Source organism: Mustela nigripes, chromosome 6, assembly GCF_022355385.1.
Source record: "Mustela nigripes isolate SB6536 chromosome 6, MUSNIG.SB6536, whole genome shotgun sequence".
In the NCBI taxonomy this organism is placed as follows: Eukaryota; Metazoa; Chordata; class Mammalia; order Carnivora; family Mustelidae; genus Mustela; species Mustela nigripes.
The window spans coordinates 37,923,334-37,947,454 of record NC_081562.1 but is presented as its reverse complement, the minus strand read 5'-3'; the positions used below and the strand labels follow the sequence as shown (position 1 = coordinate 37,947,454).

Below are 24,121 nucleotides of genomic sequence, written 5' to 3'. Positions count from 1 at the left end.
TTATGGTGACCAGATCCTTGATTTGCATGGAATTTTCCCAGTTTTAGTGCTGTATGTCAGAGCTCCTGGTTCCCATCCTAAGCAGACCTACACCAGTTGGTGACCCAGTTGGTCAGTCACCAGGAAGCATTATTTAACCTGGAAAGATTCTAAAGTTTCCCGAATTTTGCTCCCCAATTTATCAATCTGAATGAAAAGTAATGGAGAGTACAAAATTATAAGAAAACTTCATTTTTGTAAACAGCAAGGAATGAGTGTTTCGCAGGGAGAGGAGCATTCATTGTCTCTTTCCCTGGAAATTATGGCCTAGAAAATAAGAAATGTGGCAGAGGCTCTTACAGTATCTTTTGTGGTCAGTGCGTGACCTGAACACGAGTTCTGTGGAAGTAGGGTTCTACTCCCAAATGGAAGGGAATCAGGCCAGCTGAGAGCAAAGAGCGAGCAACACACTCATGAAAAGATCTGAATAGCAGCCTGTCTGGTTCCTCCCTTGCTTGTCTTAGATCTGTGTCTCGGCTGTTTTAGAAAGGCAACCAGCTCTGGAGCAGGCCTCAAAACCAGAGTTCTTGGGAGCCCGGGTCCTGGCCCATTTCCCAGTGTCACCTCTCCCTGCCGCCCTCTGGAGACTGCGCAGGACCTGCCTTTTAAATCTTCCCAGTTCCTCTGCGTGGTCCGTGCCCCTCCCCCATATTCTCTGAAGTGACTCGAATGTTCTGTCAGTCTAAGTGCAGAACTATTTTTACCACAGTGTTGGGGAATCTCTGGGCACAAACTGTTTGCCGATTAGGTAAATTACAGGTGCTGGGGTTCATGTTACTCACTGCGCTGCCGCAAGTTTCAAGCATTAATCTGCCTCTTCTGAATTTTCCCTTTCTGTCACCGGGCCTTTCCTTCACCACTATTCTTTAGGCCTGTCAGAGGCCTGCTGGTTGACTCTTTTCCCACAGGCAAGCTGGACCAAGTTCACGGTCCATCCTGCCTCTCTCCTCTCCAGCCCCCTTCCTTTCTTCTGTCTTTTTTTTCTCTCTTCTTTTTCTGTTCATTGCTACTTCCTTCTGGCTCTCAGTCCTACTTTCTCAGCTATCAGTGAAACGGCTTTCTATGAACCAAACTATGCGATAATAGAGCCAGATTCCTGAGACATGACCCACAGAAATCTCTTCACCAGTTTCTGACAAACCTTCACCGGTGACGGTTTCTTCCTTGAATTTCCTCCTTCTGTCACCACCATCCCAACCCACAGGTTTGCTACAAATCTTCAGCATGCTCCCTGGAAATACCAACCACACATTCAGGAACTTCCACCCCAAACCGACCTTTCTCAAGCTTCCAGTTCAGGATAGACTCGTCACTGTATGCTAGCTTCCAAAGTTCTTTCCTCCAAAGTTCCTAGTTCCGTGACTCATTTTTGTGGTTATTTTTCATTAGCGTCTGTCCCGCAGGAAACCAGAGATTTGTTGGGGGCATAAATACATCAAACACTTTGTTGGAGTCACTAGGTGCAATATTTTCACTTCCACTATACCATTAACATCATTCGGTCCCTAAATTCATCTTAAATATTTGTCTCACCAAATCGAGGTATTGCCATTAATTCACTCCGGCTATTTCGATCAGAGGCCTTAAGAACTGAGTAAGGGAAGGGAAAAAAGTAACATTTGTTGAGTGCGTATTTCTTATTATGAACTCAACGTTTAATCGTTTCATTTTAGGTGAAGGACATGCCTGTGATGGATGTGTTATATATGCCAGTTGATTTCTTATAAAATATTAAGGCTCCAGGGCACCTGGGTGGCTCAGTGGGTTAAGCCTCTGCGTTCTGCTCAGGTCATGATCTCAGGGTCCTGGGATCGAGCTCCGGATTGAGAAATCTCTGCTCAGCAGGGAGCCTGCTTTCCCTTCTCTCTCTGCCTGCCTCTCTGCCTACTTGTGATCTCTCTGTCAAATAAATAAATAAAATCTTAAAAAAAAGAAAAAAAAAACTGAGGCTCCAAATATATAATTAAGAATGGCCAAAGGGGCGCCTTGGTGACTCGGTCGATTAAGCATCTGCCTTGGCTCAATTCCTGATCCCAGGGTCCTGGGACCAAACCCTGCTCAGTGGGGAGTCTGCTTCTCCCTCTCCCTCTGCCACCACCCCTCCCCCAGCTCCTGTTCTCTTCCTCTCAAATAAATAAATAAAATCTTAAAAAAAAAAATTAAGAAGAATGGCTGGAACTTGGATTCTGTCTCATTCCAAAGCTGTTTTTCTACTGCTTGCAACACCTTCCCAAAGGCTTGTAGCCACAGGCCACCATTGACTGAGCAGCTATAATCCTTTCCCTCCCACTGCTTCTCACGGAGAACAGGATATAGTCAAGCTTCTGTGGAGATGATGGGAAGAAAATGCATTTGCAAATAACTAAGCATGAAGTAAGAACAATGAAGTAAGAACAACAAGGTGGCAAATTGTTTGAAAACTCTCAATTCTATCACCAACCTAGTTTCAGATTTTGTTATGAATGAACTCTAGGCCCCTGAAGTGAATAAGTGATCCTTAATATTATTATTCTCTCATTATTATTAATTGGTCCATAATTTTTTAAAATGCATTTGCACTATTTAAAGTTTGGAGGATTTCAGTTTACACAAACCTGTTTGGACCACTTGTCAAGGTCTGTGTCTCCCAAGTTCTGATGAGAAATAATGCAATTGCAATTACAGGCATCTCATATTCTGTAAACAGTTCGAGTTCCAAGAGTTCACCAGTTAGTTGTTTGGAATCACTGCGTATTTTCCCATTACCTAATCTAGTAATGGGTGGTTATTTCCCAAGCTGGCATTTCCTTTTTCTCTCCTCCAACCTCCACCGCCAACCCCCAAAACAACAACAAAAGAAGGAAAAGCCTGTTTCAACCAAGGTGAACAGCAACACTAAATTTTATTGGCCCAAGTTCTAGAGAATGTTGGGAAAGGGGCTTTATAATTTAATAAGGGACCACAATTCCGAGGTAAGGTTTGATTTCACACAAAGAAATGCCACTCCTGCCTGGGAGGGTGATATTGATCAGCACCTCAAAGCTTTTTCTACTTTCTAGAATCTTTTCTTTCTACATTTTTGACTCACTGTTTCTCCAGTGACAACACTTGAATGAGGGAAAAAGATAGCAGGCTCACCGTTCGAAGCCCCACCTATCTGATACCTCTTAAAATCAACAGTGAGTCTCAGAATGGTACCACCTTAACGTTCCTTCTCCAAGTGACAAATTTCCTTAGAAGTGATATTGTTCTTATCTCATTTTTGTCTACACCTAATTCCATTAATGAAAGTACTTTTATAGAATATGCAACATTTTTGAAGTGATTGCACAATTTTAAAAACTTCTTCTTCATTACTACCTTTGAGAGTATGACGTCTTTTGTCACTATTTCAACTTTATGGACAAAAAAGTGAGAATTTGAGATATTAGAGTTGCCAGAGACTTCACAAGCTGAAACGACTGTAATCTAAGCCTTCTGCACCCCAAATTGAGGGCTCTCTCTCATATTTTTTACTACTTAGTGATTTTCATTCACCCTTCTAGGTTCAAAACTCCATGAGAAAAGGGATCATTTTTTACTCTTTTATCCTTATCCCCCAGGACACTATCTGGCACTTAGTAGGTACCCCCCAAATGTTGAATAAATGAATTTTAATTATTGTTATCTTAATTATCTTAGCAATAATGTGATATATTTTATTGGTTAAAAGTGACTTTTCAAATTGTCTTCACATTATAAGATGAGTTGTCAGGACCCCCAATCTGCTGTTTCACCTGCTGATATTAGCAACCAGCCCTGCCAGAAATAGAAGGAAATGTCACAAAATAGGTAATGGCTTCATATTATTCTTCCCCGTGTTTCGTACTTAAAAAAAATAAATAAATAAAAATAAAAATGGTTCTCAAACTTGATAGGAAATTATTCAGCTACACAATAACAAAAAAATAAAAACAGTCTCAAATGTCAGAACATAACCCCTGAAGCCTGTGGCTCAGTAAGAAAAGGCTATGAAGAATTATCTTTTGGAATAAGTGACTTGACACAAAAATGAAGCTAGTTCCTACATTGCCCATTGATCCCTTAAACTGTCTTCACATCGTCATCTAAAAGATAAAGTCATATTGAACACAGCCTATAATTATCCCTACTTGGGGGTAGAATAGGAATACCTTGTGTTTCCATCTACTTTTTTAGGCACTGACTATTGAGGACAAAACCAAGGTTGACTGTCATCCCAAAGGCCATTTACAGGTGAAGGCTGCACAGCTCGGGGAGGGAAAAGCAAAAGAAAGGGAAGAGAAAGGAAAAGGAAAGAATGCGATAATAAAAAAAGAAAAAAAAAATGCTTTGCAATAGCTGTTTTCTTTCCTTCGTACGAAATGGTCTTAGCCCCGCACAGAGCCTTATGCTTTTAGTGCTAACTAATGTTCATCAAGCAGCCGATATAAGGCTAAGTGCTTCCCAAGCATGACACCATTGGAGTCAACGCTCTACAAAATTCTATAATACAACTGTTAGTATCCTGGAGCAATCCAGAACTAGTACTTGTCTATGTACACATACATTGAAATTACCTTAGCTAGGACTTGAAGGGGGTTCTCTCCCATCTAGAGATGCTCTCCTTCATCCTTATATTGTATTATGTTCCCGACCACGGGACCATGGCGGGCTACAACTAAAATTGGTAATCCTTGCTTGGGACTTGGTTGCCACCTTTCTCACCTGAATCCTATGCAACAACTTATTTGGAGTCAATGGGAATCAGGATGTGAACCACCAAGCCCTGAGAACAGTGTGCAGAGTAGGAGCCATAACGGGGGAACCTTGGGGTAGGGGAAGGGCACAGAGAATTCTGAAATAGCAAATAGCTATGGTGTGAGTCTTGTTTCCACTAAAACTGTTTTCAAAGAAGTGATCCCGTGTATTACAACCCCATCCTCTGCCACCCCTTACCTCACTGGTACCACACCATGGCTCCCCATTAGGGATGGGTACAGAATTCAGATCTTGGTTGCCACCCCCCCCCAAAGCAGATAGCCAGAGAAGGAATCTGAGCACCCTTCAGCCACCCCTCCAGCTCCCAAATCATCTTATCAGCCTTAGTAAAAGAGAGGAAAGAGATTTACCTGCTGCTATTGAGGCTGAAGCCTGAAAGTCATGTATAACTTTGAAGGACTGTAATGGTTTTAATCACAGGAATAGCATCTTTTTGACAGGCGGGACAGAGAAAAGAGCTGAACCACTCTGCAAATATTAACCAGGCTATTTTGGAGCAATGGCTATTGCCTCTGAAATCTTTCATCATGGGTCTATACTTAGAATTCAGATGAGCCTGGGGGAGGGGAACGGAGCAGTGTAAATCCCCAGTTGTTTTGAAGTTGTCCAGTAAACAGGTTAGCACCTAAACTGTCTTAAATGGAAACATCCAAACGTTTTATTTAAATTGTAGGATTCTCCCTGGAGTATTTTGTTTTAACCTGTTCTGCACACAGATTGTCCTGTTGTCCTGGTAGTGACACTTCTCAGTTTTCTTTCAAACCAGATATTCCGGAGAACACTGGCTGTGATCACATTGGGAGACTGATGCTCCATGACAGCTAAAAGTTGGATTGAGTTTCAGGAGCTACTATATATAAAGCTGGGGCGACTTATGTCACCGCACTAATTAAATGCCATCTGGGTGGTTCCTCTGGGTTTTTGAGCCCATCACCCAGTTCAAACCGAGTCAGAGGCCAAGGAGGAGAACATGATGATGGACCTTTTTGAAACTGGCTCCTATTTCTTCTACTTGGACGGGGAAAATGTTACTCTGCAGCCATTAGAAGTGGCCGAGGGCTCTCCTTTGTACCCAGGGAGTGATGGTACCTTGTCCCCCTGCCAGGACCAAATGCCCCCGGAAGCTGGGAGCGACAGCAGCGGAGAGGAGCACGTCCTGGCGCCCCCGGGCCTGCAGCCCCCCCACTGCCCGGGCCAGTGTCTGATCTGGGCTTGCAAGACCTGCAAGAGAAAATCGGCCCCCACGGACCGGCGGAAAGCTGCCACCCTGCGCGAGAGGAGGCGACTAAAGAAAATCAACGAGGCCTTCGAGGCACTGAAGCGGCGGACTGTGGCCAACCCCAACCAGAGGCTGCCCAAGGTGGAGATTCTGCGGAGTGCCATCAGCTACATCGAGCGGCTGCAGGACCTGCTCCATCAGCTGGATCAGCAGGAAAAAATGCAGGAGCTAGGGGTGGACCCCTTCAGCTACAGACCCAAGCAAGAGAATGTAAGCCCAGATGCTGCTGGGACAGGGGAATGCGCCGGCTGATTAGACGCTTTCCTCGGGGCCTTAACCTCCAGCTGCTCCGTCTCCCTTCCCAGTTCCCCTTCCTCGCCCGCCCCTCCCGCTCCCTCTCCAGTGAACCCCCAGTGACCCGTGAACTCGGGGTGCCTGCAGTAGGCAGGAAATTCGTCCCCGGCCGAGGAAGTAGGGGAAACACCCCCACAGAACCTCCCCACTCCCTCCCCGGAACCGAGGTTTCTTTCCTAATCTGCGGCCTTGGTTTTTCTCCAGCTTGAGGGTGCGGATTTCCTGCGCACCTGCAGCTCCCAGTGGCCAAGTGTTTCGGATCATTCCAGGGGGCTCGTGATAACTGCCAAGGAAGGTAAAGTAAAAGGGCACTGGGCCGTGCTGGAGAATATCCCGGGAGGGGGTCTGGGGTCAAGGGAAGAAAGGGCTCGCCGGGACGGCGGGACGCGCGGGGCCGAGGTCCTCCCGCGGGGCCCGGAGCTGCCCCCCACTCCCCCCACCCCCACCCCCGGGATGCTGTGCTTGAGTGTTTTTTCTTTTTCTGAACTCAGGAGGGGCAAGCATCGATTCGTCAGCCTCGAGTAGCCTTCGATGCCTGTCTTCCATCGTGGACAGTATTTCCTCCGAGGAACGCAAACTGCCCTGCGTGGAAGAGGTGGTGGAGAAGTAGCTCGCGGCCGGAGTGTGGGATGTCCTCCCCGGCGCAGGAAGACCCCCACCCTCCCTCCTTCGCCTAATCCTGGAGCCTGGGTCACATTACATTAACATTTAGGAGCGCAGACCCAGGAGTTTATGAAAGGGAAGGAGACCTGTTCACAAAGAAACTCCTCAGAAACTGTTGTGCACGCTCAGATGAAAAAGCCTTTCGGCTTTGGGCTTTTACTTCTGGAACCGCGAGTGGCTTAGCCCTAGCAGCCTTACTCTGTGTGTGTGTGGTTAGTTGTGTAACCTCTTCCTTTGATTCCGGGGGTCCCTTTGTGCCGCGTCCAAAAGAAGTTCATTCCTGTCTGAAGCCAAGTGGGAACGTTGCCTCTAAATGTTAGTGGTATTGAATGTATTTTTTTTGTAAATAATCTTAGTACTTTCATTTTTTATGTAAACCTAAGAAATATTATTTTAAATGTAGAGTGACGGATTGCATATAAAATGTGCGAGGATCCTGATATTGTAATATTAAAAAATAAGTTTCTTTATGGACAAAGTTGGTCCTAATTTGATTCATCTGAGAAAATATGTTTGGGCGCAGGTGCACGTAAATAAAGAGGAGCCGTATTTTACCGAAGAAGCCACACAAGCCCATTTATTTGGGTGTGTTCTTAAAGGCTGACTGTAAGGGAAGAACATGAGTTGTTTTCCTGGGTCTGAATTAAATTGTTCACTTTTCTTATCTCCTATAGACCTCACACTTGGGGCTAAAAGTGAAGAATATCCAGGAGGAATCTGCCCTTTTCTTTTTTATTAGCATCCTTTTTATGTTTTCACCGTCCTCTACCTGGAGATCTGGGCAAGATTTACTTACCCAGAGTTAACAACTGAATTTTCAGTCCAGTAAAAATCTCACTGTTGCAAGAGATAACCACACAAAAACTTGTATCCGCCTAAAAATCTCTTCAGCTAACTGAGCCCAAATTACTCTCCCTGTTTGACTTTTCAGACCGGGCCCTTCACGAAGAAGCCTTCGCAGGAGGAGCCAGGGGCTGCACGGGCCTCCCAGCCAGGTCGTTGGACCTTCCCTAGTTTTCTTGAACTAGACCGGTTAAAAGACGGGACTATCCTCCAGGCCTCGGGGGCTGGGGTTTGTTTTGCAAATAGAAAGATACAAGAAGGGAACAATTTGTCTCTGGGGGGGGGGGGGGGGGGCTTCTTTGAAGGACAGGTTGCTTCAAGAGAGGGAAGGGTTAAATGGCTGAGGGCAAAAAACAACAACACACATGAAACCTCTTAGCTGGACCAAATAGCAAAGCCCCCAGAGAAGCTTGAAGCCGCAGGAGCTCCTCACAGCCAGGATTTTACAACGTGTGCCAGGTTTGTTTATCCTGTAACTTCAGGAAGGGACGACCACCAAGAATCGCAGTGGGAAGTGAAGCGGGGCAGAGGGCCAGCCGTTTCTCTGGAATCGCTACTTCTCGCTTAGGTTCTGCAAACGGCACCTTCCCTCCAACCCCCCCCCCCCCACCCCTGACTTCTTCCTCCCTCTTTTTCCCCACAGCTGGTCCTCAGTTTACAAATGTGAAAATCAAACCGAATTCGCTATTTCCCAGCCCAACAGTCTGGACGTTCCTGTTGCACACCACGCAAATTCCAGATACCACCACAGACAGCGCCCCCTGCAGGCACGGAGCAGTATCGTGCCCCTTATCTATCTCTAAAGGCCTCATGCTGGGGTAGTAGTTACTCTGCCTTCCCAGCACTTGGATAATTCTTGTTTCTTCTAGAAGGTTTATAGGGTGCAGAAAGGTTCATAGAGAAAAACTGACATTGAAATATAATCTCTCTCAGAGATTTGAAAAAAGCAGACGGGAATGTGAGGGGCTGCAAAGGGCTGAGTTGCTGTGCGCACTGCCTACCTGGATTGAATTCGGGTTGCTCCTGTATATTCTTGGGCTATCCCAGCTCCTCTCTTCTTCCGGGTTCCTCACTTATAAAATAATAGACAACAATAATGGTGCTTAACTCAGGGGTGTGAAGATTTCAGTGAGTTGAAGCACATAAAGGATTTAGCCAAAGCTGAACCCCAAGCACTAAATGTGGGCTCTCGTTATTTTTCATCAGTAAATCTACTTTGACCACCAAATGTTTTCTTCCACCAAAAGCCACAGTCCCTTCAAATGCAGTCTGCCTTGCAAGTGCTATTTGGGAAAAGTATTAATAACAATGAAATCAGCAGCAATATGAAAGACTCGTTCTTAGCACTTTACATATTCACTCAGAATCCTACAACTGCTTGTGTGAGAGAAACTTGTTACTTCTTCCCGGAAAGGTTTCTTTGGAAGAAAGAGTTTCTTGGATTTGTAAGCAAAGAGTCAGGGCTTAGAGCAAGTAAATACCAGTGGTTTCCAGCCCCTTGGCCCAACCGCTTGTGGCCTGAAAGAGAAGCCTTTGGCAAATAAGAAAGAACATTTATGGTCTAGGACAGTTTGGCTCTCTTCAGCAATTATTTTCCAAATGTTCTTTCGCAAGAGTGATTAGCTAGCCAACTCCAAATTAGGGCAGTAGTTTAATTAAAGATAAAGTGTAGAGCATTTCAAATTATCCAATCAGAACATGTGTATGAATATGAGTATGTCTGGGTGGTGTGTATGTCCATCCATCATGCTTATTATGTATCTATGATTTTTTTTTTCTTGAGAATCAATAGAGAATTTCCCTAAAGTGTGTGTGTACTTATGTATGTATGTTTGTTGCTATATGCATACACATTACATATTATATATAGGATATATATAAAATAAGATATAGGTATATATGTGTGCCACAGATTCATGCCACAACTGAAATCAAATGTCATAATTAACCAGGTGAATTCATTTACTTTATGATTGCACATGTATCTATAATAAGCTCTGTACTATAAACTATTTAGCAGCAGAATGTGTTTTTTATCAATTCATGGACTTTATTTGCTTAATGGATTTTATTCAGTCTTTACAAAGCAAATCTTCTCTATCTCCCCTAGCTAGGTAACTTGAGAAATTGTTTGGAGTAAGTTGCCTATAGAGGTTTCTTCATTAAATAGAGCAAATATTTCCCAAAGACTTCATGTGACCTCCACTGCTATAGTTGACATATTAGGTTTTCCAATGAAATCCTTGGTGTGTTTGCAATTAAAATGTTTTTATTTCATATTAATGATGATAATCTCTACGAAGGCCAAAGGCAAAACAAACAGGGCCATGGAAGCAGAAAATCAAGATATAATAACTTGGTAAAGATAAGCAATTTGGGATTTAAACTGAGTCTCTTTCCCAAAGTAGCCATAAAGTTATCAAATATTTTTTTAAATGAGTTATTTTCTTTTTATATATTACTATACAAATAATTTATGAAAGATCAAATGCCAGCTTTTTCAAACTAACTTTAATCATCACACTTGAATCATTGAAATCCAACCCTAAAAATAATGGAAATTCATTTATGTCTAATGGATGGAGATAGATATAGATGATATAGATATAGATATATCAGACTCCTTCCTGTGTGTGGGGAATGGGAGCATAGTGCTGAAATTCAATGATCTCAACTACCGTTGAGACTGCCAGAGGAGTCTTGGGTTGCTAAACTGAACTCTGTCCTTACTAAGACATTTTTGACTCAAAGTTAGAATATAGCTGTTCATGCTTTTCTCTTAGTAAGCAATATTTTATATCTTTTATTTATCTCAAAATTCTCTGAGAAAGATATATTTAAATATAGTTAAGTTTGAACTTTTGAATATCTCATTTCCTAATGTAATGCATCAGTAAGTTAGGAATGACATAGTGCTTCCTCAAAGAGCCAAGCCTTCAAGACATTTCTCCAACATACCTCTCCAGTCACTCCCCAACCCTCAAAAGCAGTGTTATAAAAAGATGACTCTCAGCCCTAAAGGTTTCATTCTGAAAAAGACATTTTTTGCAAGCCTAGTTCAGAGTCAGCCTGGCTTCTGAGTTCAGAATGGCTATGCCATGTGCTGAAACAAAGATAATGCTGCAAGGACTGGCTCCTTTCTCTACTCTCAAGGCTGCTCAAAGTCCCTCCATGGGCCTTTGATCTCTCCTGGGAGTCTTCGAATCCAAGCAGAGGCCAATGTCTTCTTCAGCTGTCTTCTCCACAAATTCTTCCAGCAGCTTTGGCAGGTACTAATGTGTTTACTTAGGTGTGCCTGGTTCCCAGAGTTAATAGCAGTTTGAAATTGTTTAGCACATTGTGAAGTCATATACGATAAGCAAAAAATCCCTAGAACAGCTCCCTTTGTCCAGGAATTGATAAGGGTCTCAGATAGAAGCAGAAGCAATTGAAATGGACTCATCTTTCTATGTGTATTTGGTTTCTCCCACTGAGAGAATCACAGAAAATTTGGAGTAATGCAGAATTCCTAGGGTAGACAAAATTTACTAGGAAAGGGAGCTCTGAGCATTGTATTGCTGGTGGAGTCTGTCCATCAACACTAGGATTGTTGCCATAATACTTAAATTAAAATAGGTTCTCAAAAAAAAAAAAAAGGGTTGGTGATTACTTAAAGGTCTATGCAGTTCAAACCTGTTGAGTCTAAACTGTAAGAAAGTCAAACATGCATTTATTTTCCTTCAAAATGTTAAGTGAAAAAATATTTTAATTATTGATATGCTCCAGGAAAACCTTGGATGGCATTCATTTATAACACCATGCGTGGCATACTGTCTTCCCTTCATCTGCCTACTGTAAGGCTTTCCTATAGTTAGTGCTGGAATGTCATTTCTAACAACGTGGTTGCTTATTAAATACTTAGGAGTTTTCTCTGCACGGAGGAAATTCACTTCTCAGGAAAGAGTGAACCACTGCTTGTATTTTTATTCTTTTGGATGAGGAACAAAAGTCAGTCTAGTCTGATTTTAAGTAAGAGCACCCAAATAATCAGGAGATGTCTCTCTCTCTCTCTCTTTAAGTGATTTTCAACTTTTTTCATTCTGCTTTGTTCAATTTCCCCACTCCAAAAAAAGTATTTTTCTCTCGAAGCTCTCCCAGTTCCTCATTTTCTCTTACGCAGTTTCCCGTCGGAAAAGAGCAGCAGAATCCCTCCTGTACCGGGGGATCCCAGCCCTCTTGGAAACACTGGCTTCCTTTTCCCTTTGTATATTGTCTCTCGTTTTTGTGTGTGTTTGTTTTGTTTTGTTTGGCTCTCTCCTCCCCCTCCTCCTCACCCTCCCTCGCCCCCACCACTGACAGCGGTTTAAGTTTTGTCTCGTTTTTTTCACTGCGGCGTTTTGAGATCCTATTTTCAGCGCTTGAGTCCCAAGGGTCCTCAACCCCGGACCTCGTTTCCCTCGACCAACAAGTCCCATTAAGCCTCCGGGCGCTTGTGTTTTCGCGGCTTCTTTAGTTCCACTCGCCCGCGGCACTCTGGTAAATTTGTTTTGAGATCACCTTACCCAAGACGGCCCTAACCCCGGAGCACCGCCCTTACTGACAGAGCCTCCTGAGTGACAGCATCTCCCAGGCCCCGCGCGGAGGGAAGGGCGAGCGGCACCAGCGCGGGCGAGGGTCTGCTGCAGCGCCAAGCGTGCGCACGGAGTCGGAATGGACAAGAAAACAAACAAAATTCACTTCTAGGAGCCCGAGCTCTAAGACTCAGGATGCCCAGTTCCAACCCTGCGTGACTGGGGGCAGATTACTTTCCCCTTGAGCTTCGGTTACCGTCTTCTAAACATGGATCTAACACACAGTCCCCCTCCCCGAGTCGTCGACCGTAGGAAATGAATGAACACTTAAGGAAGGGATGAGAACAGTGCTCGGCAAATAGAAAAATCTTAATCATTCTTGACTACACATATCCCGCGCTGAGGGATTGGGTACAGAGCACCGGAGGCGCCTGATGGAAAGAAATCAGCTGAAAGGCGAGGATAACGTCTTCCACTTAAACTTGGAAGGGCAAGTTGATTTGGGCCCAAATCATAAATCTGTGCGTCAGGTGTGTGCTGCACAATCGGAGAAAGTGGGGGAATTGCTGATGGCCGGAACCTGTGTGACTTCCTGGCTGAGATTATCTCCCCACAGTTGTATTTCAGAGGTAGCAATGTGTATGCAATTCCAATGTTTCCACCACTGTGGATGGAGTCTAGACTCCGCCTGGGTCCTTCAAGAACTTGACTCCTTCATCTAGTGTAACCCTCAGTACCCTATTCATTTCAAAGGCATCCACTTGGTAATAGTCCTAAATAAGGTGCAGACGGATTTCCCACTGGCCAGACGATTAAGCAGCCCCTTGGTGTGAAAAAGGAGCTTGATTTTTCCAGAGGTGAGGGGTGTGGTGGTATCTTTGTCTTAGGGATGAATTAGTGTGGGAAAGGGGGCAGAGCCCTGCAGGTAGAAGCTAACCTTAGTGACTGACATTTTACCACTCCTGTTTTTCTGAACCTTCACACTGGAGAGCGGATGTCACCCTGAAAAAGTTAGAACTTCTCTGATCCCTACAGATTTGGGATCAGCCAACCAGGGTTGCTTGAGGAAAATAATTTTAGGAATAAGTAATACAAGAAAGCGCGCTGCCGCCCCACCAGCCACAACGCTTCCTGGACTGGATGACTGAAGATGGTGATGAAAACATTCCCTCTTATTTTAACCGGGCCACAGCCCCTGTCTAAATCTCCAGGCTACTTAAGTCTATGTGCCTAGACCTTAAGGAATCCTTTTTCCTGTCCATGAAGAGCAGTGGCCCCTCGCATCCCCGCCCTGAGAGATCTGGAAGTAGGTTAAAGGTGGAGGAGCACTGGCAAACGCCAATTGATAGACTGATTGTTACGTAAATGGCAGCCCTCTCTTCTCTCCTACCCACCAAAGTTCCACAGACCCTAATGCGATTACTTTTCTGGAAGGCTTTTGTCACTAAAGTGTGTGAAGTTACTCAAGGTTTGAGCTGGAAATTTTACACGAGCCGAGAAGGATTGCTGTGCTGGCAGCTGGGACGCATCTGTAACGGTGTTAGCTCGCCTGAAAGCAGAAAATTAGCGACCCCAAAGCCCAGCTTGGCTGTTTAGTCTGTCGAAATGGCAGGGCGGAGCAGAAAGGGGAGAAAGGAAACTCGCCCCTGGAAAGAGAGGTCGCCGTCTAAAACTCAGTTTCTTCCTGTACAAATCACAGAGGTGCAGTCAGCACGGAACTGCCAGATCTGTACCAGGTCTAGCAAAGGCCTAGTACAAGGGCAGAGGCGCTCAGTAAACGTGTGCAGAAGGGGAAGGGAAGCGAGGATGGTTCGCATCACCTGGCCCTGGAGCCCACCTCCTTTTAGATAAGCAGAACTCAGAGTGAGCCCTGTCTTGGGGAAAAAGGACCCTCCCTGCCCATCCTCCAACAACGCAGAGCCTATAAAGTGACCAGCTGACCAGAGCAAAATAGATTTTTAAAAATCCAGATTCACTCCATGATTCAAAGTGTTGCTTCAAAGTTTTTAGCAACCGTTATTCGATCCACTGACTAAAAAAAATCCCAAGATAATTAAAGTTCATGTAGAAGAGAAACAAACACCAAAAAATAAGCTAATTCCTCATGTCCAAGATTGGGAAGGCAGGTCGGCTTTTGGTTTCAGCTTATAGTAGGGTGTGTGTGTGTGTGTGTGTGTTTTAATATTTTTTTATGTGTGAGCAATCCCAAAAGGTTGGATGGACTTCGTCCCTTTGTCTCTACCACTCTTTAAGTGATCCCTTGGTTTAGGTAACCTAGAGAGTGCGAGTAAGCGGGTCGGATCCCCCGCCCCAGCAGAAATGCAGTAAAACCATTAGCGTCAAAAGGGGCTGTAAACAGCAAATTGTCTCTAGAGGAAAGGCGGAGGTTCGCCCAGACAGCCCCTGCGGGGGTTGTGGTGGGATATGCTAATAGTGCCTGGCCACTGGGGCCGGCCTCCCTCCCCCAAGAATATATAAAGAGCCCCAACCCCAGCACACCCGACCCAGGCCACTAGGCGTTTGCCCTTGTTAATTACCGGAGAAACCGACCAGGGAGCTCCGCCCGGGGATTCACTGGCCCACAGCGGCGCCAGGCTTCGTCTATCCCCTGTATCTCTCGCAGCTGTCCAGGTGCACCACTTGCTTCACCGCAAAAGATGGAAATGATGGACGGCTGCCAGTTCTCGCCTTCTGAATACTTCTATGACGGCTCCTGCATCCCGTCCCCTGAGGGCGAGTTCGGGGATGAGTTTGAGCCAAGAGGAGCTGCCTTCGGGGCGCACAAACCAGAGCTGCAAGGCTCAGACGAGGATGAGCACGTGCGAGCACCTACAGGCCACCACCAGGCTGGACACTGTCTCATGTGGGCTTGCAAAGCATGCAAGAGAAAGTCGACCACCATGGATCGGCGGAAGGCGGCCACCATGCGTGAGAGGAGACGCCTGAAGAAGGTCAACCAGGCTTTCGAGACGCTCAAGAGGTGCACCACGACCAACCCCAACCAGAGGCTGCCCAAGGTGGAGATCCTCAGGAATGCCATCCGCTACATCGAGAGCCTGCAGGAGCTGCTGAGGGAGCAGGTGGAGAACTACTACAGCCTGCCAGGACAGAGCTGCTCGGAGCCCACCAGCCCCACCTCCAACTGCTCTGACGGCATGGTAAGAGATAGCGCTGGTCACCCCAGTCTTTTCCAAAAATTCTTACATCTCATTTAAACTAGGAGTGGCAACGAAATATTCAATAGTTACTGCTTGGTAGTTTGGGGGGGGGTGCTAGAGAAGGGGTGCCACAATTAGAAAGATGCCAGGAAACAGCTGTTGAACAGGATTTTAGTTTGACTTCTTCCCAGGTTCCAGGTGAACATTGCAGGAGAGAGTTGTCATATGAGACAGGTGGCTGCAAATGATCAATAACATGGCCCCCATCTCTGCGTTGCTGAGGCCTGGCTGGAAAAGGATATTGATGCATTCTTTTTGGAGGGCATTTGCCCCATCGTTGCCAGGTTTTAATGTGTTTTTGCCCTGGGAAAGTATTCTCTCCCTGAATTAGTGTGGCTTCCTTCTACTCCAATCCATTTTGCATGGTTAACCCAATGCACATTGCTGCTGAATTCCACCCCCGCCCTCTTCCCTTTGCCGCTGCTCTCCTCTTCTTCAAGCACAGAGATTGACCTCGGTGCCCTTACAATTTGGCGAGGTCCAATCCTTCCTAAATCGAGGCAATGAAGGTGATGGAGATGCACGGAGCTAGCGGTCAAGCCCAGCGCCACCCTAGTTCGGAGCATCTTTTTGCCAAGACCTGAAAACAAACTTCCTTTGTGTCTTGTCTTATAGCCTGAATGTAACAGTCCAGTCTGGTCCAGAAAAAGCAGCAGTTTTGAGAGCATCTACTGCCCTGATATGCCAAATGGTAAGAACTGATGACTTCAGAGGAATTTCAAAATCAGTTCAACTTCACAGTTGAGCCTGTCAAAGCAGAGTCTGGTTTTCCAGGCTGTATTGGGGAAGGGAATAGAAGAGAGGATTCCTATGGAGGGGGTTTGGTGCAGCAAAATAGGCACACATCTTTTGTTCAAAATCCCCCTAACAGATGCACACATATGCACTTTTGCTTGAAATTTTACGAAAGGGCTTCTCCATTCCCTGTTCACCCCCGTGAATTGCTAGATATTTGTTGCAAATTTCTACAACAGGCTTTCTGTGACCACCTGACCTCTGGATGTCAAAGTTGCTGACCTATGGTTTAAGAGGCCACATAAGCAAGTCTCTCTATTTGGGATTTTTTTTTTTTTTAATGGTTTTCTCCTTGTATTCTTAGTATATGCCACAGATAAAAGCTCCTTATCCAGCTTGGATTGTTTATCCAGCATAGTGGATCGAATCGCCAACTCAGAGCAGCCTGGATTGCCTCTCCAGGACCCGGCCTCTCTCTCCCCTGTTGCCAGCACGGATTCACAGCCTGCAACTCCAGGGGCCTCTCATTCCAGGCTCATCTATCATGTGCTATGAACTGAAAATCTAGTCTAGATGAGTTCTACAAGGAGGGCTTACTACACAGGAGGAAGGAAGCCCCAAAAGTTCAAAAGCAAAACAACTTGTACATAAAGATTTCCTTTCAGTTGTAAATTTGTAAATATTATCTTGCCACTGTATACGGAAAGTGTATTTAACTCAAAAGTCACCGTTGTGATTATACTTTATTTCTTTTCTCCTCCACTTCCTCCTCCTTCTTCTTTACCTCCTTATTGCTCTAGATATATAGTTCCAATAATATTCTTTCTGATAGGGGGCAATTTATTGAAGGTAGCTTGTTGCAATGCTTAACTTATATTTTTTAATAAATATTGCTTATCAAAATATTATGTCTGATGTTAGATCTTTATTTTTTTTTTCTTTAAAACATTAGAACAGCCAGAAATCAGTTCCAGGAAACTTTAAATATATTTAACTTTTGTTTTTCTATTAACTCTTTGGTGATATTGTATTAAGTAAACACATAACAATACTGCCTAATGGTATTTTTTTTTATCTTTGCTTGTAAGGAATGCCTCTTTTTTGTGTAAGCACAAAATAATACTTTGTGGATAATTTCAAGATATAAGAAATTTTGGAAATTCCACCATAAATAAAATTGTTCAGATGAAAGAAATATTTTGGTTTATGTTTTTAAAAAAAGAACACCCCTAATGGAATTAGCGGTCACTGACACAAAATTTTTAACATGGGGCTGAAAATAACAAAATAGTTGGCTTTGTAGATACATGTGAATGTTTGCCATCTCATGGACACAGTTTAGGTCCTGTTGTGACAAAAGAAGAGAACATTTCTATTTTAATCAGCTTTGAAGGGAGCCTGCTAAATACAGTTTTTCCCTTCTCTGAGTACCGTGCCATATAATGTCAAATTATGTGTGTGTGGAGGGAAGTCATTCAGGACAAGACCCCATGTTTCAATGAAAAGAATGTACAACATTACATTTTAATAGCTCATGAGTTAGATCATATTTACTTTATCTACTTGCCTGAAAATATCTTGATACATTATGTTAATATTGTCAATAAAATATTTAAAAGTATTGGGCTGATTTTTTTTTGTATTGCTAAAGTGCTATAATAAGAAAACTTAAACTATAGTCAAGTGAAACAGACTACAGTTGGCTTCCTCCTTTCCAGAGCCTTTCTGATTTTATTAATCATATTGTGTGCGTCTCTGTGTGTGTGTATGATGGACATGCATTTTTCATTGTTCATCACTTTAAATCTCCTTTAGCAAGAATTGAGATTTAAAAAATAGAACAATTAAGTAGGAAATAGGCTCAGATGATTATTGAGATAATTCTCACAGGTTTACTGCTGAGAGAGATAAAAAGGAAATATCCTTGAAGCATCTAGAGTAACTGTTCCCAGGCAGAAAAGATAATTGTTTCATCCTCTAATGTGCACTTTCACTTAAAATTGCTAAGGATTGCATTATATACAGTAATCCAATGGACTTTTTGCCAGAGCTTGGCAATTACACTGTTTTCAGGAAGACTTTTCCCATCCTTCCAATATTATCTTTCTTGTGCTTGTCCAGTCATCGGACTTAAAAGAATGGAAGTTATTCCATTAAGGAAAGAAGAGAAGAAGGGCTGAGTTCAAAAAAATCATGAAGCCTCCTGTCTCTGTTAGCATCATGGCCTAATAGGGATGCTGACTTTAAGCACACAGGTGAGTCTTTCTTCATCCTTGGTTGGTAGTGTGAGGAGTTGAGGTAAGGAGAATTCAAGAAGGCATGACAGAGATATATGCATAGTTTTAGTATAAATTTGAGTTATTCACCCTCACTGGACGCTGTGCTCAGTATACACTCTTTCTTATACTTCTGTGGAGAGGTTGGAGATTTGTTGCTGTTCTCTGTAGAATTGGAATAAAGGGAGTCATCCAAAGATTTGTTTGTTTTTTTTTTCAAATTCAATTCTAAGTCACATTACCATACTCTGTTCCATTTCAGAAAAGCAAGCAGAGAATATTGTGTAATTTTACTCAAGTGAATAAAAATGAACTTTTTTTCCTTAGCAAACTCCAGTCACTTCTACAACTTGTCAATGTATCTGATATTCTCAGTGGAAATTATAGTGCCTCCAAGTGTTGAGTTCATCTTCTGCTAGTCTGGAGTGAATCTAGGTAGGGATCAATGTGTCATTGACGGTAACTCAGTCCACGCCAACTTGCTCAGTCATTCTCATTTCCTGTGTACTAACATCCAAGGCTGGTGTCTCCTCAGCAACCAGCTTGGCACAACATATCACACACCGTCATATATACTTTTTTGACAAGGGGCCTTCGAGAATTGGCTCTCCCGTAGTCCAGACCAAGAAAAGTCTCTTCTCCACAGAAGTGGATGGGGAGGAGTGAGAAGGGACCCCGGCAAAATATTCAACCAACAACAGGAGTTGGCAAACTAGAAATCCCCTAGAGTGAACAGTTGGGGTGTCATTGAGCTTATGTCAGACCACCCCACCTCAGCCGTTGGGAAAATGCAATCGGCAGACAAACTTTTAGAAGAAACTGACAATGTTCCTTTTACTATCTGCAGACCTGTGGGGAGGAGGCTCTTGGGAAATAGTCAAAAGGAGACTCTTCTCTCCTTGTGCCTGAGAAACACAAGCCTACTGGGTTATGCAGGAAAACTCTAGTGAGATGATGGAAACTGGGAAGTGCTATTTGGAAGGGAGCTGCTATCAAAAATCAAGGAGTCTTGATTGCCCCTGTTTTTTGTTTTTGTTTTGTTCTTCTCATTTGAAAGACACGAGTTAGTGGCTAAATTGTACACAAATTCTTCCCTAAGATGGCATTCCTACAATTACTGAATCGGAGAGAGGTTTTTCCTGAAATGCTTTCTTTGGGGCTATAACTGTTACTAGCTTAAAGTCGTAATTTAATCCCATGACTTTCAGAGCTGGTATTTCTGGGAAGGATATTAGAGCACAGCTCTCTGTAACTTCAGGAAAGCCCAGCTGAAGTGGCAAAGTACCCCCTGAAAATATCACCTCTCGATGTTTTTCCACATCATTGCAAAAAGCATAGAACATTAAGTCGATTTCCTTTAAGAATGCTGATTATAGGTATTTTTCTTGACTAGTGATTCAGTTGTTTAACATGGTACATTGGCTGAGCAGAGGATCTAGCATTCAATCTAAAGTCTAAACTGGGTCTAGAATGATGTCTTGCTGTCTTCTCAGTTTTTATTTGCCATATCTGTAAAACAGGATAAATGGCCATTTGTGATGCTATTACAAAGAGTTGCTACTAATATTGTTATAGTGTTAAAATCCTACAAAATAATTCTCCATAAAGAGGAAAATAAACCAAATTTTACCTCCATTTATGCTACTGAATTCATTTCATTATAGATTCAGTGGGCACTAATGATAAAGCAGCAACTAGTAATTATTGAGTACTTCTCATTATGCAAATGAGGAAATTGAGGCTAAAGGGTTTAATAATTTGCCTAAGAACGCTCTATTTGGACTGGCTAATTAGACTCCCTCATAACTCAGATTCCAGTAGGCTCAGGCAGAGGTTACAAGGCTTCCTATGACCTAGCACTGGAAGTCTCAGAACATTCTTCTGGTCAAGCAAGTTACTAAAGCCAGCCTAGAATCACTGAGAAGCAAATTAAACTCCACTTTTCAATGGAAAAAATAATAATGAATTTGTAGCCACATTGAATCTACCATACTGACTAGTATATACTTTCTCTGTTTCTCTAACTTTCACCCATTTTACCCATTCACTATAGTCCGGCTCTGCTACTCTCCTTATCCATCGTCAAGACAACTTTCAAATCAGTAGACTGTTCCTATTCTGGGCAAGGTTGTACTTGCAGCCCAGATGTCACTCCTGATCTTTTTACCTGTATATTCCTGGCATCTCTTTAATGTCTCAATGGCACCTCCAACCGAATATGTTCCAAATTCAACTCATGATATTCCGTCTCTCTCCTGACCTCTTACCCTGGCTCCCTTTCCGTACTGAGTCTCTCAGTGAATGGTATCACCAGGGATGTAAACGTGAAGCTTAGGATTGACTCCTGATATGTCAATCTCCCTTATCCTCTTGGCTAATTCATTACAAAATCCTGTAAATTTATTCTCCTAAGTAGCTCTCAGACCTCTACTCTCAATCAAAACTGTGGTTATCTCTATCTGGGAATATCATAAGATCCTCTTAACCTGTCCCCTCACCCCATATTTTCTCTGGGTCTCCCACTCCTGGAGACATCATCCAAGGTTCTCTTTGGGGACTGTCCCTTTTCTTTTCTCAGGCCATGTGGCTCAGGTGAGATTGACTCTACCATCTGACTCTAGAAGTGAGCAAGTCATTCAGGGCTCACTCGGAGTATGTCCTCTTCTTTGGCCACAATGATTGTTTCATGACCAAGTTGACCAAGTTGTTCAAGTGTCAGTCCTGGGATATTTGCTGGATTGATAGGGGGGAAATTTTCTCTTTCTGCTAGTGTGATAACATAGAGGATTTTTTTTTTTTTTTACTCTAGGTTGCCAGCTGCCATTTCATCCCCAAGACTGGAAATTCTGCCTAAAAACAAAGCCAACAGAGTAGAAAGCCAAGCTGTGCCTGTGATGCCAAGAATTATATTCCTGAAATCATTAAGTATGTGGATCCCAATATACCTGAATATCCACGGTTGGCCAGGCTTTACAGGTTTGGAGCGAACGTTATCTTCTCCCTTAAACCAGTATAAGTGCAAACTCTGTGAACTGAAAAAATCTTGCATATTATCACTTTTGGTCTTTTCTGCCCATTCCAGCCAGAAGCATCATCTCAGAACGTTCATCTGATCATGTCAATCACCCCATTTCCCCTCCAGCTTATTATTGCACACAGGTTTATAATAGACCAGACTTAACAGCACCCTCCAGTTCTGCATGCCTATCTCCTAGCTACATCTCAAGCATTACCTCTTTGTAGAGGTAATATCAAGTCCTTGCTTTCTCCACTCCAGCCACCTAAAGGACCTTTATCAGCCATCGTGTTCCCTCTTGCCAAAGGAGCTTCCCACATTCTGTCTTCATGGCTCTTCCTTCCTCCAGTTCACCTAGTTGATTTCCAATCTCCTTTTGACGTCAGCTCAGGCATCAATTTGAAGTTTTCCTTGCACTCTTTCACAATGTCATATCCTCTGATTCTATGATCTCATCACCCAAGAGATGCCTGGGTGGCTCAGTCAGTTAAGCATCTGTTTTCCACTTAGGTCATGATCCCGGGTCCTGGGATTGTGAGCCCCATGTTGGGCTCCTTGCTCAGCAGGAAGCCTGCTTATTCCTTTCCTTCTGTCCCTGACCCCTGCTCATGCTCGCTCTCTCTCAAATAAATAAATAAATAAAACCTTAAAAAATACCATATACCTCCCCTCTGTAGCATGTCTCATCATGTATCACAATCATGCATTGTTTTGCACGATTATTAACATTTGTTTCTTCTCCATGTGAACAAGGACCTGCTTTTCTTGCTCAACCCTGTGTCCCCTGGACTGCAGTAGCATATTTTATGTTATATATATGAATGAGTTGATATTGCTGAAGCATTTGTTGTTGTGGAACACACTCTTATTTTTTAAACTCCCTTGTTCATAGAATTCTTTAATACTATTTTCTATTTTTCTACTGGTTCTCTTACTTTTCTGTTTTTCATTAATTTCTCATACTGACCTCTCTAATTCTGGCCAATCTGTATACATTTATTTCTTAAGGTTCTGTTGTGTGGCCTCTTTTCTTTTGGTCTGCTGTGGACTTTTCTAATTCCATAGCCTCATGTCCTACTTAGAGCATATGGTGGAGATGTTTCTACCATTGCCTCATCTATACCATTTCTAAGGGAAGCTTCCCTGCATGTAGCCTCTGATTGGCATGGATTAGCCTTTTTAGTAACTTAATCTGTTAGGGGTGGATATCTGACCTGAGAGTAACCAATCCCACAGAGGGATCAACACTTAGGAAATACGTAGCTTGATTCCAATATATGCATTGAAATAAACGTATTTTTTTTTTTAAAGTCAGGAATTCAGACTCAGATAAATAGATCACTGTTTAATTATAGGAGCTAAACTGAAAGATCATGATGTTGGTAGGGCTGGAGAGGTTATTATAAGCTATGCATAGGCTGAAATTATGGAAGAATATGAATTAAGTCAACAAAAGAAGCCCATCAGTAGTGGGATAGAGAGGACTCAGAGACAGAATAGAACACATCACCGACTATGTGCCCACTATTTATAGTAAATCCGGGGCCCTGGACAAGAGCTGAATTTGAGCTCCACTGATTTATCACTAATTAGCTGAGGGAACTTAGGTAAGTTACTTAAATTCTCAAAACCTTGTTTTCTTCCCTATAAATGGGGATAGTAACAGAATATAAAATCACAGAACTTGGGAGGATTGCATGATCTGAGGCATAAAAATGGCTAGCTTAGTGCCTCGTACATAACAAATACTCAGGGAATGATAATTAATAAAAGAAAGCTCAATGGTTGAGACTTAGGATGAAGGCTCGTAAATAAATGTCAGAGGTGGGGATCTTTGGAACCATCCAGAAAATCCTCCCGCTTCACTGCCTGTGGGCCCAAGTCATTCCCTTATTCTTCTTTATGAATCTCACAAATGAGCTAGATGGAGTGGATTTGCAGCTGAAAGAATCACATTAAAGCATCCTCCAAATATTATCTGCAGGTTTTTCTACAGAAAGCCATTCCTATTTCCAGTGGCCCCTGAAACGTTGCCCTTTGACGGCAATCCCAACGTGGACAAAATTAGATGCATCTTCTCCTGTGTATCCTATTTCACTTTGTGGGATTTTTGCCTAGGTAAGCCTGCCAGAAATTTTAGAACCATTTTTGTTTCCTCATTTCCCCACACAATAGTTAATTCAGTTGGTGGGTAACACACACGACAGGGAATTGTAAAAGTAATGACAGTAACAGTAATGGAAACAATAGTATTTTTCCTCAATAAGTATAATTTCCCACACTGTAATTTATGAAATCAGTTCTGGTTTTATATTCTTTGCCAACATTTAATGAAGATTCTTTTTTTTACTCGTAAAGTCGTTTTAAGCTGAACATCTTACAATCAACGGGATTTTAAGGTCAAAGAAACGTTGACCCCAAGAGAAAGTTAAGAAAGGACCTTGATTAAA

General features: G+C 43.2%; 2 protein-coding genes across 2 annotated transcripts; both read left to right on the top strand.

Moving 5' to 3' along the window:
• Nucleotides 1–5,767: 5,767 nt before the first annotated feature.
• MYF6 (myogenic factor 6) lies at nt 5,768–7,564 on the top strand. Its single transcript, XM_059404682.1, has 3 exons — nt 5,768–6,286; nt 6,575–6,665; nt 6,862–7,564. Exons 1-3 carry the CDS (start codon nt 5,768–5,770, stop codon nt 6,978–6,980), a joined length of 729 nt encoding a protein of 242 aa, XP_059260665.1. The 3' UTR covers nt 6,981–7,564.
• A 7,519-nt stretch (nt 7,565–15,083) lies between these two features.
• Nucleotides 15,084–16,934, top strand: MYF5 (myogenic factor 5). Its single transcript, XM_059404681.1, has 3 exons — nt 15,084–15,584; nt 16,260–16,335; nt 16,744–16,934. Exons 1-3 carry the CDS (start codon nt 15,084–15,086, stop codon nt 16,932–16,934), a joined length of 768 nt encoding a protein of 255 aa, XP_059260664.1.
• Nucleotides 16,935–24,121: the final 7,187 nt, after the last annotated feature.